Source organism: Neoarius graeffei, chromosome 28 (genome assembly GCF_027579695.1).
Source record: "Neoarius graeffei isolate fNeoGra1 chromosome 28, fNeoGra1.pri, whole genome shotgun sequence".
Classification (NCBI taxonomy): domain Eukaryota; kingdom Metazoa; phylum Chordata; class Actinopteri; order Siluriformes; family Ariidae; genus Neoarius; species Neoarius graeffei.
Genome location: NC_083596.1, coordinates 22,972,705 through 22,990,763, shown reverse-complemented (window position 1 = coordinate 22,990,763; position 18,059 = coordinate 22,972,705). Strand labels below are relative to the sequence as shown.

At 42.6% G+C, this 18,059-nt stretch overlaps 1 protein-coding gene across 1 annotated transcript in view; it reads left to right on the top strand.

The window, feature by feature from the left end:
• The window catches only part of ubash3ba (ubiquitin associated and SH3 domain containing Ba), a 145,582-nt gene that overhangs the window by 83,931 nt on the left and 43,592 nt on the right, over positions 1–18,059 (top strand). Inside the window, exons 2-3 of the mRNA XM_060913323.1 lie at positions 12,156–12,209; positions 15,938–16,124. Of these exons, the coding sequence (XP_060769306.1) occupies positions 12,156–12,209; positions 15,938–16,124 (241 nt within the window). The remainder of the gene's footprint in view (positions 1–12,155; positions 12,210–15,937; positions 16,125–18,059) is intronic.

The following is an 18,059-nucleotide window of genomic DNA, read 5'->3' as shown; positions in this document are numbered from 1 at the left end:
CCTCCATTTTTCTCTTCTGTTTCAAATTTGTATCCCACCATGCCTTGTGCGAACAGGGAAAGCCCACCATGTGCTGCATGATGTCGTGTCTTGTATTGCGTCATGGTGAAGCAGGAAAAAATAACAGAGAATTTAGGGCCCCGTGGCTCTAGATTCATTAATTGTTCTATTAAAAAAAAAAAAAACTAATAAAATTGGAAGTCTGTGATTTTGAATTCCGTAGCTTTCGGTCCACTAAACAAAAATAATTGGGTGTCGGGGAAAATTCTTTTTGAGCAATTCCAGCGTTATGGACGTGACACTTGAACTCAAAATGGCAACAAATGACCCAGTGCATGTTTTATTGTCTCCCGGTATTTAAACAGGTGTTGCATATTTTAAGGCTGTACCATACTGGAGAAGTGATAGAACAAGAACAATTCCCATAGTACATCTAGGGCATGCCAGAAAATGCCAATAAAAGATGCGTTATGGATGTGACAGAAAAAGTATCACTTTTCTGGGTGACTGTACATTTTTATCAAACTCTGTGAAATTGTAAACCTAATGTCGAAATGGAGATATCCATTTGATAGAGGGGTCCAAGGTGAATATTAAAAAATCTTTGTTTAAAATATTTTGTATTTCATGCAGAGTTTCGGAAGGAAAAGTCAGCGTTATGGATGTGACGAAATTGCGTTATGGATGTGACGCGTCTGAAATAGACATGGCATATATTTAGAAAATCAGTGATTTAACCACCATAACCCTTTGAAAAACTCTCTAAATATCAGCTAAAACTATCAAAGTTCTTAAATAATATTTAGGATGGCTATTGTTTTGCTGTTTTGTGGGTTTTAGCATACATTTCTGTGGCTTGTGGCAATAATATAGAATTGTACATGATCAAAGTTGATTTTAGCTTGGGTTTTACATTATAAGAAAGAAAGACTGACAGTGACATATTAGGTTGGTTACAAATTGGTTCAACTTATTCACATCTGTAAAATATAGGCCTAGGTGATATCTCTGGGAGTGGTTTTGATGTATTACATGTTGCTTTATTTTTGCATGGTGAGGTTGACATTTACATGGAATTGCCCTTTTATGAGCTCGACTTGAAAAAACTGAAAGGTAGTCTAGCTTTAAGAGATTGAGTTTGTATGTTTGTGAGGTTGTTTATCACTCTGGTTGACCTTAAATGTGTTTGTATACGTGTGGCCATATGGCCATTTATCAGGGTGTTTCCCTTCCCATAATGCAGTGAGGCAGTGTGGAGTGATGTGCCTGAGGGAGAGTTGGCGAATGCCTGACTAAATATAGAATGACTGAGCATGAACTCTGACCTGAGTGGCTATCTCTCTCTCTCTCTCTCTCTCTCTCTCTCTCTCTCTCTCTCTCTCACACACACACACACACACACACACACACACACACACACACACACACACACACACAGAGAGACTAAGCTTCCCCCAGTGTCTGAATAAAGGCCCACACAAAATGAATCAATGGAGGTCATGTGCATTCGCACATTCAGTGATGGCTCACAATGTCTCGATTACGGCACTTATTGTGTTCACAGATGAACACCATTCTACACTTTCTAATTACACTGAAAAAAATGGGAAGTTTAAATATTTAAGGAGGTCTTGGAGAATGTTTTGACCCCCCCCCCCCCCCCAAAAAAAAAAAAAAGTATTAAAATAAGAGATCTTTTAGGCATTCTATTCATTTTTATGTTTATTTTTTTGGTTCCTTTCTTGTCGAAGTGTTTTCACAGGCAACTGTGGGAACAAAATTTTTATCACAACCAGTTGTAAGCAGGTCAGCAAATATCAATATTTTTATTGTATTGTCCCATATTATGTTGTCTGATCTGATTAGCTTTTTTTCCAACATGCCTTCTAGCTAGTTAGCTAACATTAGCTGGTTAGCTTGCCTTGAATCTCGTATTTCAGAAACTGTTGATCTCTGGCCATTTTCATGCACAACAGTCCTGAGAATTTCCACAGAATGGTGCAAAAAACATGCAGTGATCAGCAGTTATGTAAGTGGAAAGATCTTGTTGATAAAAGAGGTCAGAGGAGAACTGCCAGACTGGTTTGTGTTAAAAGGAAGTCAAGGACTTGGTAACTCTAACCACTCTGTACACCCGTGATGGGCAGAAAAACATCTCAGAATGCACAAAATGACAAACCTTGAGGCAGATAGGCAACAGAAGATCTCCGGGTCAGGCTTCACTCCTGTCAGCCAATAACAATAATCAGAAGACACTAGAGCCACATCTGGGCACGGTGTATGCAGGAGAGCATTCGGTCAGGCCCAGTCTGAAATGACGTATGGAGCCGTCTTGTTGGCTCACTGTTTGGTGGCAGTTGGGGCAGGTCTGTGAGGAACAGTCTTAAATGGATTGCATAGGATGTGGGGTTTTTTGGAGAAGCAATTTCACAAGCAGAAGAAAGCTAGAATCTTATTCTTCCACGTGTTAAAAAAAAAAAAAAATGTTGTTGCTAAGAGTGTAATGATGCACGGCGATGCCAAAATATAACCATGTGCATCATGTAAATGTATGACTCACGTTCTGGAAATGGGCGGCACGGTGATGTAGTGGTTAGTACTGTCACCTCACAGCAAGAAGGCTCTGGATTTGAGCCCCGTGGCCGACGGGGGCCTTTCTAGGTTAATTGGTGGCTGTAAATTGACCGTAGGTGTGAAATATGAGTGTGAAATGGCTGTTTGTCTCTACGTGCCAGCCCTTGCGATGACCTGGCGACTTGTCCAGGGTGTACCCTGCCTTTCGCCCATAGTCAGCTGGGATAGGCTCCAGCTTGTGCAGGGTCGCAGGCAGGATAAGCGGTTACGGATAATGGATGGATGGGAACCTGTAGTACATTTTGTTTACAATACTAAACTGCTGTTCATAGTAATTTTTGATTTCTTTAGCTTTAGACAGAAATGCACACTTTTTTTTTTTGCATTGTTTTATAATTCAGAAATGAGTCTGTTGCAGTCATATTTTTCTTCATTAATAATTTGTTCAAAATGAAATTGAATCTTGAAGCAAGTATCGTGAATCGAATCATGACCGGACTGTGTTATGTTCCTACTCAATGTCCAGAAAAACACAATCCTCGTTTAACAAGTTAGTTAGCTAGCTAACCAGTCTACTCATGTAATAGGCCAAGAAAAGTGAACAGATCATTTTTGTAATGTTAATTTTGTCCTTTTATGAAAGTTAACAGTAACTTTTTTTTTTTATTTATTTTTTAATAACCATGCAGATTACATCATGATGCATCTCTCCTGTCCTCATATTGAACCTCATGAACTCAAGAGCTCATGATTATGACTCACCATGCATTTCTGCTTGCTGTCAATGAGGACATTGCTCATGATTAAATCAATAACATGGTGCATTTTTGACAAATACCAGGCTGTGAAAGCAGCCTAAGTGCTTCTCAGGTTGGCTTCAAACCATCGTCATAAAGCAGTCCGTCAAACAATGAATAATACAATCTCCCAAGTAAAACACTTGCAGGAGACTTTAAGCTTTTTTTTTTTTTTTCCAGACTGTAGACATTTTTCGACTGACTCTTTGTTCACTTGTGGTGAGAAACAGTATGAATGCGAGTGGTGTATTATTCTGATTACAAAACATTTCCTGTCTTTTGTTCTTCGCCTATCTTGCATCTGTTAGTCTCTGTGTGTGTGTTTTGCTCAACGGTTAGCAGTGGTTTTCCCAGAGCATTTTATTTCTGGCCTGCCTTCTTTTTCTCTTGCCATTAAAGCTCATGTTACCGCTCCAGATTATTAGTCCTTGGGTGGGGTGACTAAATATTCTGCTGGTCTGCACTGAATTGAATTCTCGGTGGTGGAGTTCAGGATGTCATTTGGTTTTATTTTGAAAGGACTGCGAGAGGGAATTTTGGGAAGTGTAGTTCAGGAGTATAGAAGGCATCAGTGCTCGCTGCAAAATGTTTTTTTTTTTTTCTGGATTTCTGGGTAATGTAATTTCTTTGTAGTGTAGTTCGGGTGTGGTTTTAGTTTGCAAGGCTTCTGGCCTGCTTTTGTGTGGGTTTTTTTTTTTCTTCCTCTTCAACTGTGTCACTGTAGGACTCAGTACTGCAAATCCTTCTACATGATTGAATCGTTCAAAGATCAATGGGGATTTTATTGTTTGCAATGCATTGTGGGTAATGTCGTCGTTTCTCACCCCCCCCCACCCCCCCACCCCCCCCACCCCCAATCCTGTCCTGTAGGCTTTATCCGATGCTGCTCTGGCTCCCCTGGGTGCTGGTGAGCCTACGTGATTTTTAGAGCTTTTATAAAAAGACACTAATTAGATTTGAGGCTGTAATTTCATAAGCTGCAAGTGAGGAAGAGAAAAAGACTCTCAGTGTCAGCTGACTTGTGAGCAAATGGGCAGTTTAGTGAAACCTCCTATTGGATTATATGCAATTATACTGCCCAGACAAGCACGATTATCTTTCACAGGAGAGTATTACAGACAATTAGGCTTTTTTTTTTTTTTCTTTCTCCCCCCACCATGTTCACATGCTCAAGTATGATTCATATTTATGTGGCCTCTTCCACTATAATTATGGAGCTGCCAGGACTTGAACGGGAAGTGTGTGTGTGTGGGGGCTGTCTTTCCCTATGGCCTTCAATGAACTGCCTCTTTGTGTGTGTGCGCGCGCGCGAATGAGTGTCTATTCATGCATGCGTCTCCCTAATATGGGCCATATGTGTCACATCAGTCCTAATGGGGTCCTTTGAGGAACCCCGCTATGCTGTACACGGAAACGGGGAGATAAAGGCATCCACACTACAGCGTATTTGATTGTTTTATGAAGACTCCACACCCTGAAACACTTCGTTTGCGGTCAGCATACTTTTCACGCCACTCGGAGCGCTGACGACACAAAAATGCACACAACTCGAGAAAGCTTTGAGCAAAAAGTCCTGTGCTCAACCGATTCAATCACCTGGATCAGTTAACTCTGGAATTGGATCATTTTTCTGCGATTGGGTTTCTTAAGTGAGTCAGCCAAGTTCTCTCATGTCACAGGACAGATTTTGAATTTAAATTCGATGTTTCATTGCGGTTTCCATGCCAGATAGAGATGGTGTGAAAAATGAGCACTGTATTATATGCAGCAAGAGAACAGTCAGTTCTTGAAGTTGATGTGCTGGAAGCAGGAACAATGGGCAAGTGTAAAGATTTGAGCAACTTTGACAAGGGCCAACCCCTCCTAGAACTGCCACCTTATTGTGGTGGAGGGGTTTGTGTGCTTGAATGATCCTATGAGCTATGTTGTCGGGGGCATTATGCCCCTGTTAGGGTCTCCCAAGGCAGACAGGTCCTAGGTGACAGGCCAGACTAAGAGCAGTTCACCAAAACCCCTTATGGATAACAACCTATCAAGCACCATGACGTCGCCCGGTATGGCGCAGCCGGGGCCCCACCCTGGAGCCAGGCCCGGGGTTGGGGCTAGTATGCGAGCGCTTGGTGGCCGGGTCTTTGCCCACGGGGCCCGGCCGGGCTCAGCCCAAAGCGGTGATGTGGGCCCGACCTCCTGTGGGTTCACCACCCACAGAGGTAGCCATAGGGGGCTGGTGCAATGTGGATTGGGCGGCAGTCGAAGGCAGGGGCCTCGATGACCTGATCCCCGAACACAGCGGCTAGCTGTTGGGACATGGAATGTCACTTCGCTGGGGGGGAAAGAGCCTGAGCTTGTGCGGGAGGTTGAGAGGTACCGGCTAGAGATAGTCGGGCTCATCTCCACGCACAGCTTGGGCTCCGGAACCCAGCTCCTCGAGAAGGGCTGGACTCTCCACTTCTCTGGAGTCGCCCATGGTGAACGGCGGCAGGCTGGTGTGGGCTTGCTTATACCGTAGCTCCCCAGCTCAGCCGCCATGTGTTGGAGTTTACCCCAGTGAATGAGAGGGTTGCCTCTCTGCACCTTAGGATTGGGGAGAGGGCTCTTGCTGTTATTTGTGCCTATGGGCCGAATAGCAGTATAGAGTATCCGGCCTTCTTGGAGTCCCTGGGAGAGGTACTGAGAGGTGCTCAGACTGGGGACTCCATTGTTCTATTGGGGGACTTCAACGCTCACGTGGGCGATGACAGTGACACCTGGAGGGGTGTCATTGGGAGGAACGGCCTCCCCGAGCTGAACCCAAGTGGTGTTTTGTTATTGGACTTCTGTGCTAGTCACGGTTTGTCCGTAATGAACACCATGTTCGAGCATGGGGTGTCCATAAGTGCACGTGGCACCAGGACACCTTAGGTCGGAGGTTGATGATCGACTTTGTTGTCATTTCATCGGATCTCCGGCCCTATGTCTTGGACACTCGGGTGAAGAGAGGGCCTGAGCTGTCAACTGATCACCACCTGGTGGTGAGTTGGATCCGCTGGCGGAGGAGAAGCCGGACAGACCTGGCAGGCCCAAACGTATGGTGAGGGTCTGCTGGGAACATCTGGCCGAGCACTCTGTCGGGGAGGTCTTTAACTCCCACCTCCGGGAGAGCTTCTCCCAGTTTCCGAGGGAGGTGGGGGACATTTGAGTCTGAGTGGACCATGTTCTCTGCCTCCATTGTCGATGCGGCTGTTCGGAGCTGTGGCGGCAATCCCTGAACCCGGTGGTCAACACCGGAAGAAAGGGATGCCGTCAAGCTGAAGGAGTCCTATTGGGCCATGTTGGCCTCTGGGACTCCTGAGGCAGCTGATGGGTATCGGTAGGCCAGGCATGCTGCAGCTCAGGCAGTTGCGGAGGCAAAAACTCGGAACTGGAAGGAGTTCGGTGAAGCCATGGAGGAGGACTATCGGTTGGCCTTGAAGAAATTCTAACAAACTGTCCGGCACCTCAGGAGGGGGAAGCAGTACTCTGCCAACACTGTTTACAGTGCGGGTGGGGAGCTGTTGACCTCGACTGGGGACATTGTCAGGCGGTGGAAGGAATACTTCAAGGATCTCCTCAATCCCACGGTCACATCTTCCATTGAGGAAGCGGAGGCTGATGACTCAGAGGTGGACTCATCCATTACCCAAGCCGAAGTCACTGAGGTGGTTAGCAAGCTCCTCGGTGGCAAGGCACCGGGGGTGGATGAGATCTGCCCCGAGTATCTCAAGTCTCTGGATGTTGTGGGGCTGTCTTGGCTGACACGCCTCTGCAACATCGCGTGGCGGTCGGGGACAGTGCCTCTGGAGTGGCAGACTGGGGTGGTGGTCCCTCTTTTTAAGAAAGGGGACCGGAGAGTGTGTTCCAATTATAGGGGAATCACACTTCTCAGCCTCCCAGGGAAGGTTTACTCCAGAGTACTGGAGAGGAGAATTCGGCCAATAGTCGAACCTCGGATCCAGGAGGGACAATGCGGTTTTCGTCCTGGTCGCGGAACACTGGACCAGCTCTATACCCTTCATAGGGTGCTCGAGGGTTCATGGGAGCTTGCCCAACCAGTCCACATGTACTTTGTGGATTTGGAGAAGGCATTCGACCATGTCCCTCGTGGTATTCTGTGGGGGGGTGCTTCAGGAGTATGGGGTTCGGGGCTCTTTGCTGGTCCCTGTACAAATGGAGCAAGAGTCTGGTTCGCATTGCCGGTAGTAAGTCAGACCTGTTCCCAGTGCATGTTGGACTCTAGCAGGGCTACCCTTTGTCACCGGTTCTGTTCATAATCTTTATGGACAGAATTTCTAGGTGCAGCCAGGGGCCGTAAGGAATCCTGTTCGGAAACCACAGGATTTCGTCTCTGCTTTTCGCAGATGATATCCTGTTGGCTTCTTCAAACCAGGACCTTCAGCATGCACTGGGGCGGTTTGCAGTCGAGTGTGAAGTGGCTGGGATGAGAATCAGCACCTCCAAGTCAGAGGCCATGGTTCTTGACCGGAAAAGGGTGGCTTGCCCTCTCCAGGTTGGTGGAGGAGTTCAAGTATCTCGGGATCTTGTTCACGAGTGAGGGAAGGATAGAGCGTGAGATCGACAGGCGGATCGGTGCGGCCTCTGCAGTGATGTGGTCGCTTTACCGGTCTGTCGTGGTGAAGAAGGAGCTGAGCCAAAAGGCGAAGCTCTCGATTTACCGGTTGATCTACGTTCTGACTCTCACCTATGGTCATGAGCTTTGGGTAATGACCGAAAGAACAAGATCGCGGACACCTGAATTTTTCCCATTCTGATGTTTGAAGTGAACATTAACTGAAGCTCTTGATTTTGAATCTGCATGATTTGATGCATCGTGCTGCTGTCAAGGGATCGGCGGATTAGAAAACTGCAGAAAACAGTGGGTGTACCTAATAAAGTGGCCGACGAGTATATCTTGTGTTCTCTTTGGTCATGTAATGCAGGTTTATATTAAAAATTACAGCTGTATCTAGACTTGGATGACATTTAAAAATCTATACGTAATACCTTCCAGAAGTACTGATGTTAATAAAAATAAGCAAAAGTGATATTTGTCGAGGAAAAAACAAACTGGACATAAGTCGTCTAATTACCTCCGCCTCCTTTGTTGGAGGAGGTTATGTTTTCTCCCTGTTTGCTTGCCTGTTCCCAGTGTAACTCAAACATTAGTGAATGGATTTTGGTGCAATTTTGAGGAAAGGTGGGCCATGGGCCAAAGAGCAATTAGTTAGATTTTGATGCAAGTCTGAATATGTGGCTTGGCAGAGTTATATACTGTACCGCGTGCCCATCTAGTTCAGAAGAAACTATTTATCTTTGTTCTAACAGGGCAAAAAAAAAATTGGAAATATTTATTAGAACTACATTTCTGAATAATAGTATTTTCTCTCAGTGCTAAAACTATTGGCACACTCTTAAATAAATGCAAACATATTGTCATTCTTGAACTCGGTTGTTGCTTTTAATCATGTCCTTTCCCCCGGGCTGTCAATATCACGGGTTAAAATTAGCTCCTAACCAGCCAATTTAGGAGAAATTATCAATCCTAATATTAAAGTGCATATCCTGGACCAATTTCGTGGTGCCTTTTTTTTTTTTTTTTTTTTTTTTCATATATGAAAGTATGTCCCTTTACACACTCATCCAGAAGGGTAATTTTGCACAAGGCCATCTGTCTACAGCAGAAAAAAATAAAATAAAACGCGTCTGGAAAAATCCCAAGGGAGTCTGGAGCCAGATTTGTGACGTTACCTGTGGAAACGCCAGCAGGCTGCGCGAGCTTGCACGGTTTCAGTGCACAGCCTGTGTAGACCAATTTTAGCAGCTAGGGATTTTGCATTGAAATATAGAATTGTCACCTGAGCGTAATGTTACTTCACCTTTGGATGAAGAATATAATGTGTCAGAATTGGGGCTTCATCTGTTTGGAATTGATGATGATTCAAGTAGTGAAGACAACTGAGACAACACTGGGGATGTAAATAATAGTCGTTTTCTCATAAACAAACCAGTGCTGAAATAGGATTCAGAGGGAGGCGTCCTGCACGCGACATCACGAAAAGCAATGTTTGCCGGGAAATCCAAATGGCAAGTTTTTTCAGAGGCGGACCAATTCGCCTCAAATGGCTTGATTTCAACTGATTTTTTTTCTGGTATTGCGCAAGGTAAAAAAATTGCACAAAATGCAGAATGTGGCAGAAATTTGACCAAAGTTTAATATAAAATAGGAGAATTACATTGATCTTGCTCCTGAATTTACCCGTGATATGCACTTTAAGACTCGTATACTAATGTACTTTTTCAGAGTAATTCGCAAAGTATTTTAATACTTGGTCACTAAGACCAAGGCACAAACAATCCTAAATGACTGCTGGCAACAATTAATGGTGCAATCAAGATAATGTGTTTTTAATATATTTAATGACCAAAGGTATTATTAGGAACTTACTCCACTTAGGAGAATGCTTAGTGGTAGGATATGGTTCTTTTGTAAATCCTCCCACACAGTGAACAGGATGAAGGGGGCAAAATACACTAAGAGCAGAAAACTCAGTTTTAGAAAGGCAAAATTAAATGGCACTTTTATAACAAGCAGCGGTTTGGGAGTGTTGCAAGAAAGAAACCCTTCCTCAGAGTATCTCGCAAAACGTAGCAGCTGAACTTCACAAAATGTTGTTCGAACAACGAATGGCATTGTATGCTGTGGACAGACAAGACCACAGCTTGTCAAACTTTTTGTGCACGCCATAAGCATATTTGGACACAATCGTGGACTGCATAGAAGGAAAAGGGATGGATCATTGATGCTTTTGGGGCCATTTTGTGGCTGTGCTTCAGGGGCTTGTGTGAAAATTGAAGACATTCTGAATTTTGTGAAATGCTAGTAGATTTCTGCCCAAAACCTGGTTGCCTCTGCCAGGAGGTTCAGACCTGGTCATAGATCAAGCTTTCAAAAAGCTGATGAACAAAACATATACTTCCAAATCAACACAGAAATGATTACTGATCATCTCAATCTTTGGATTTGCACCATACTGAAAACCCTGAAGTCCCATTACCCCCGACTGGTTGGATGTTGGTGATTTTCATATTATTTTTCATCTTTCTTCCTGTTTAAATGGCCTATAGTACCAAAGAAGTCAGAGTTTAACTTCTGAGCAGATGCTTTATTGTATTTTCATTAAATGTTAGTGTTCTGATAAAAAAAAAAAAAATCTGAGTCCAACTTTAAAGTGCATATCACGGGTAAATTCAGGAGCAAGATCAATGTAATTCTCCTATTTTATATTAAACCTTGGTCAAATATCTGTAACATTCTGCATTCTCTGCAGTTTTTTTTTACCTTGCGCAATACCAGAAAAATTCAGTTGAAATCAAGCCATTTGAGGCGAATTGGTCCGCCTCTGAAAAAACTTGGCATTTGGATTTCCCGGCAAACGCTGATTTTCGTTACGTCGCATGCGGGACGCCTCCCTCTGAATCCTACGTCAGCGCTGGTTTGTTTATGAGAAAACGACCTAGTGGTTTTCTGCAAATTTCTTCAACGTTATCGCGTAATTATTAAAATGGTTAACAGATGTACCGTAGGAGGGTGTAGCAACACCAATCTTGATGGGATTAGCACTCATCGTTTCCCAAAAGACCAGACAATGAGAGAGAAATGGGAGCGCTTGGTCTACACAGGCTGTGCACTGAAACCGTGCAAAGCTCGCGCAGCCTGCTGGCGCTTCCGCAGGTAACGTCACAAATCTGGCTCCGGACTCCCTTGGGATTTTTCCAGACGCGTTTTATTTTATTTTTTTCTGCTGTAGACAGATGGCTTTGTGCAAAATTACCCTTCTGGATGAGTGTGTAAAGGGACATACTTTCATATAAAAAAAACCACAAAATTGGTCCAGAATATGAACTTTAAAGGACAATGTGACACAATTTTTAGTTGAGCCTTGAATATTTGAGTTATTCCACGAAATCGAGTCATACATTAGCTGACAGCCGACGAGGTGCGTAGCACCATGTTGGCTGTAAGCCATGCACAATGAGGTTGAGTGGAATAACTGTTTTATTCTATCCACATTCACTGGATTTTGAGAAACGGAGCAATTTTTATTTTTTTGCAAATTTGAGAAATAAAAACTTTTATACAAAACGTCCAGCAAACTCATTTCCGCTTAGAAAGTAAACAAACCAGCAAAATGACAGTAGCAGTTTGTGAAAAACGCTGCTATAATAATTCTTGAAAAATAAAAAAGATGCGTTCTTACCATCAAATACTTTCTTTCCATTTTTTGGGGGGTTTTGTTTTCGAGTACAGTTTTTATTTCATCCTCGGTTGGTTCAGCAACACGCACCACCATTTTGGCTTTCTCTACTCACGGTATATGAGCTGATTAGCCTAGGAGTAGAGTAGCCAATCAGAGTGTGCAGTTGCTCATATCCAGTGAATGTGGATTGAATAAAAGTTGGTTATTTTGAAAAGGTTTTTCTCGGTTACTTATGAGTGTTCAATCCAGATTGAAGAACGTAAATGAATCCGTATACATATGTGACGCTGTGAGGAGGAGGAAGATGGTGGTGGTGATGATGGTGACTTCATGTTTGGTTTTATGTCTTATCCTTGCTCTGCTGAAGGCAGAGGTATGCCTGTTATCTTAACAACTTCCTGAGCACTCGTGTTCTGATAAACATCCTCCGGAAAAGAGACTATTGATTTTGTGACCAGCACAGGAATGGAACTGATCTCTCTCTCTTTCTCTCTCTCTCTCTTCCCCTCAGGCTGAAAGCACTGGTTTCGACCGGTGGCAGAAATGTACAGGCGGCCTGTGACTGGTGAGTAATCACACGCGCGCGTGCGCGCACACACCCATGACTTGATAAAAGTGAACATAACTATTTGCCGGCTGCCTTTGAGTCTATCAGGGCTCCTTCTGTGGCCACTGAAGTTAATCACAATGTGCAGCTGCTACAAACACGCACTCCTTCTCAACACATTCCATTCACTTGCTCTCTCATGCTTATGCACCTCCATTAAAAAAAAGTTTTCTAGTCTTTCCCCGTTTCTTAGGGTTTTTGTCTGAATCAGTTGTGTGCGTGTAACAAAATTGCAGTTTTACCACTAAACCGAGTAATGCTTGCTAGGATATGAATTACAAGGGGACGTGTGAAGTAAGGCACCTAAAAAGGATTTAATCCCACAAAATAAAGACTAAGGATTATGAGAAGTGTTCTGAAAAAGTGTGCGCGCGCGTGTGTATATGTAATCAATTAAAAAAATATATATATATATATATATATATTTATTTATTTATTTATTTATTTTCCCTGCTGTTTTAGAAAGACGCAGGAAAATGACCCTCTCTGACACACCTGTAACAAGCCATGTCATTTCTTAACTGTCATTACCTCAGGCTTCTTTATTCCTTTGCTAGCGAATTTTGCTAGCTAACGTAGCCTTGTAATGTAAATGTTACTGTGCACTCGAAGTACTCGATAAATTAAATTGCCACATCAGTTGACTGACTAGTTTATATACTTGTATAAGGTGTTGCTTTAATATACGACACCACCCTTGTCTGCTAATATTTGCTAATTCGTCTTGCTAGCTAGCTAACTAGCCACAGCAGTGCAAAATGTGTAGTCTATTAAGTGTCTCAGGACTCATAACAGGATTTTTAAATGGTTATCACATCTTTGATGTGATCTTTGTTCCTGATTTATGTGTATACATTCGTTTAAAGTTTGGGTTAAATTTCTTTACACATTGTATGGACTTGGTTAGTAATGAGTGTTAAGCGTTCGCTTACAGTACAAGCTCCATGTCTTTCCATCGATCACATCTGATCTAAAAGAACAAGAATATTTTAGCAGCAAAATCTGTGTGTAAAGCTATCTAGCTACTACCTTAGGCTACTTGTTCAGGGTCAGTGATGAACGTAACTAGTTTTGGTTGTTGTAACAGATTTGGATAGATGTGACTGCTGTTTAAATAAGAATCTGACCATGTAAATCAAGACTCTGAGACTAAAATCCTACAAATAAATCTGGAAGAAATGTGAGTTAGTTTCCTAGTTATTTAGCAGGACAGGAGGACGTGAACATGTTTTGGAATTGTATATTTGTTTATATCCCTCATAAAAAAATTCCTGTGCAGGGATTGGCCAAGGATGGCTTACGTGACACAAAATAGTTCCACCATTGATTTAAGTAATGTATCTTGTGACATCCAAAATTAAAAAAAAAACTAGATAGAACTTGACGCCAACGGCATCGATGGGGATGCCTCTGCCCGGTAGACAACACGCCTTATTAAGTTGTGATTTGGGGATGGACATTTGACCTCACAGTAATTTTGACCTGGTGAAATAACTTGTATTAGCCTTGGAGATAGTGTTCACAAGGTTTTTGGACAGACATTTGACCTCACAGTGACCTTGACCTTAGACCTTTTGATCTCAAAATCTAATCAGTTTATCTTTGTCCCCAAATGCACAAATGGTGAAAGTTTGGTGAAATTCCTTTGATTTGCCTTGGAGATATTGTGTTCACAAGGTTTTCGGACAGACATTTGACCTCACAGTGACCTTGACCTTAGACCTTTTGATCTCAAAATCTAATCAGTTTATCTTTGTCCCCAAATGCACAAATGGTGAAAGTTTGGTGAAATTCCTTTGATTTGCCTTGGAGATATTGTGCTCACAAGGTTCTCGGACAGACATTTGACCTCACAGTGACCTTAGACCTTTTGATCTCAAAAGCTAATCAGTTTATCTTTGTCCCCAAATGCACAAATGGTGAAAGTTTGGTGAAATTCCTTTCATCTGCCTTGGAGATGTTGTGTTCACAAGGTTTTCGGACAGACATTTGACCTCACAGTGACCTTGACCTTAGACCTTTTGATCTCAAAATCTAATCAGTTCATGTTTATCCCAAAGCGCACAAATGGTGAAAGTTTGGTGAAATTCCTTTCATTAGCCTTTGAGATATCGCGTTCACAAGGTTGCGGCACAGACAGACGGACAACCTGAAAACATAATGCCTCCTGCACCTTACGATGGCGGAGGCATAAAAAAAAAAAAGATATGGTGTGTCAGTCATGGTATATCCTGGATATACCGCTAACTGATGTCACACTTTCAAGCTTTATAGCTGACTTGAGTCACAGCTGTGGCTCAGCGAGCACTTGATTTACGTATCATGATCATGCCTAGCGAGTCAGGCAATAGCATGGTACATTGCACATGCACAGGTTGAAGGTCGCGCCAACGTAAACGACAAGCATGGCTGCTTCCAGTGAGTTTCTGCCGAGATTCAATCTCGCCACCTTTTTAGTTTGGAATTTTTTGATGAGGGATATAAATCAAATATACCATGCGCTGAGAGGCTCCGTCCGGTGATTATGGATTCTCTTTGGTGACTGACATAGTGCTATTGAATCAGTAATTTCAACCGGAGCCTCTCAGCACATGATATATTTGATTAATATTCATAGATCCTGTCATCTATAATGAAGGTAAAGGTGTAGAAATATTTCCAGGTCATGAGAAATTTAAGCGAGAAAATTTGTGAGGATCAGTCTCGCTAATGAAGTTACCAGATCATTTACTCCTACTTTTGTATAATTTACACTCCCAAGTGTCCCTTATGAGGATTCTTTCCAAACCTCAGTTAAATCACTTGTCTCAGTGAGCCTGTGTAATAACACTTCCTCAGAAACGAGTCCCGCATCTGTTTACCCAGAGCGTTTCTACTAATGACTTCTAATCTCGGTATAATATTGAGGGGATGCACATGAGGCAGGGTTTGAATCCTGTCAGTCAAACCTTTTCAGATGCTGTTGTTGAGTTCAGACTAGATTTCAATTCCACAGAGAATCCAAACAAACGTAACTGGAGAGGTCATAGGTCTGTCTCAGGGTTCTACCTGCGTTTTCTTGGCTTTCTACTGCCCCCTGCTGATAAACTGCTTTTCTTCCATTAATGAAATGAGTGAAAGCTTGCACAATGGAAATCAGCTGTTCAGAGTTTCACATTTCATTATTCCCTGCTTCTGGGGGGTGGGGGGTGTATACTGATTTCCCTCTGTCTGTCCGTCCGAAACGTTCTTTTTCTCAGCAACCACAAATCATAGCCACTTGGTACCAAACTTCAGCTTGGGGTTCTATACCGTGTATACAGTTTTCATGTCTGTCGCACATCAACTTCCTGTTTACTGACTGAATGTATTTAGGTAACATACAGGGTGGATTTTGACGCCATTTCAAGAAGTAAAATGCTATTTCAAAATGACTTTACCAGGATGCTACTTGAAATCCCTGGGGAGAGACACTGTTCTTTACTTACTTGTTTCAGGGTTAATTATTTGTTGAAGTGAGCATTCATAATAAGTGTCCTATTCCTTCGATTGCTTGCATTCTGATAAGCGAGAGCGGGGGGATATGTAAGTGAGCAGTAACTCACAGTCGATCTTGTTTAATAATGTTTTTATTACCAGCCTTTACTGGAATATTCATCATCTTGTATATTCATCCGGAATTTGCAACTTTCTCTTTCTGCTTGCAGGTTATTCTCTCATGTGGACGACCCGTTTCTTGACGACCCCTTGCCAAGGGAGTTTGTGTTGTACTTACGCCCGAGTGGGCCACTGCTTCATCAGCTTTCTCAGTTCTGGCAACAGAGTCGTGTCATGTGTGGCAAGAACAAAGCTCATAACATCTTCCCCCACATCACACTGTGCCAGTTCTTCATGGTTAGACTCCTTTACAGTTATTTTCTAAAGAAGTGTTATAATGAAATACATTATATGGCCAAAGGTATGTGGACCTCTCGCAGGTCAGGTACTGATATTCGGTGAGCAGTCAATTCATCCCAGAGGAGTTCAGTAGGGTTGAGGTCAGGGCTCAGTGTAGACCACTCGCGTTCTTCAAATCTAACCTTGGCACAGCATTTCTTACTAGATTTCGCTTTGTCATGCTGGAACAGGTTTGGGCTGCTTTGGATAATGGCTAATCCATCCATTATGTACCGTATGCAACTTCTCAATCAGGGTTGCAGGGCTGGAGCCTATCCCAGCTGAATTCGGGCAAGCATTCCGAATATACTCTGGAGAGGTCACCAATCTATCACGGGGCTAACACAGAGACAAATAACCACTCACACTCATTTACACCTTTGGGCAATTTAGAGTAACCTGTTGACTTAATCCACATGTCTTTGGAGTGTGGGAGGAAACTGGAGCACCCGGAGGAAACCCATGCGAACCCTGCACAGAAAGTTCCCAGTCGACTGCGAGGTTTGAACCCAGAACATTCTTGTTGTGAAACGACAGTACTGACCACTGCACCACCAGGCCACCCCTCGTAGTTCTGGTGAAGGGAAAATCTTTCAAAGACGTTTTAGAGAATCCGTGGCAACAGTTTGGGGAAACCCCCAGGTATAGGTGTGATGGTCAGGTGTCCACATACTTTTAGCAATCTAGTGTATGTTACATCTGTGCAGTCTGCCTATTTTTTTTTTTTTAAACTTGAATATTTTTTTCACTATTAAAGTGCTATATGCGTAACATAAAGATACAGAATGGCAATCGAACAAGGAAAGTCTTTCACCACAAATCCAAGTTTTATTATTCCATCCACATTCACTGGATATGAGCAATCATGCACTCTCATTGGCTACTCTACTCCTAGGCTATCAGCTCATATACCATGAGTAGAGAGAAATGAAATGGCTGAGCGTGTTGCTGAACCAGCTGAGGATGAAATAAAAACTCTACTCGAAAACAAAACCCACAAGAAATGCAAAAAAAAAAGCAACAAAATATGGAATAAAAGTATTTGATAATGTTTTTTTTTTCTCCTCTAAGAATTAGTATAGCATTTTCGACAAATCGCTACGGTCATTTTGCCAGTTTGTTTACATTCTCAGTGGAAATTATTTTGTCGGACGTTTTGTATAAAGTTTTTATTTATCGAATTTGCAAAAAAAATGCTCTGTTTCTCAAAATCTCGTGAATGTGGATAGAATAAAAGTTATTCCACTCACTCTCATTGTACATGGCTTATAGCCAACATGGCGCTATGCGCCTCGTCAGCTATCAGCTCATGTATGACTCGATTTCATGGAATAACTGTTAATTATTTAAGGACTTGAACTGGCAGGTCTGAGTTCCTAATGTGACTCGAGATATTGTTTTAAATGCTGGTCAACTGGTGAAGCCATTATAAAAGACATGCACAGTGCTTGTAACAATACAGTCAGCCCACAATTATTGGCATCCTTATTAATAATGGGTAGAAAGGTTACGAAAAAATTGAAGGACATTTTTTCAGAGGAGATAATCTTTATCAAAATATTTGAAACTGTCGCTATTATTTTAAGAACAAAATGTAAGTTAAATCTGTTCCAAATCATGTTTTACTTTTTAAGTTCGCCTGAACACCTCGTAAGCCGTCATCCATGACTTCCTATTGCACTAAATATGAGGTGGCAGAAATTAAATTTCCTTAGACGTTCATTGTACACAACATGAAGTACCAGGAGATTTTCAATGAAAATCTGGCTGGCTGCCTCTTCCATGAAGCTATAACGAAGTTGTGGTTGGTTTCAGGTGGATAATAATCTCAAACGTGTCCAAACCCAAAGAAAAATTTGTGCTGGCAAAGGGAAGTAGCACAAAGTACTAATT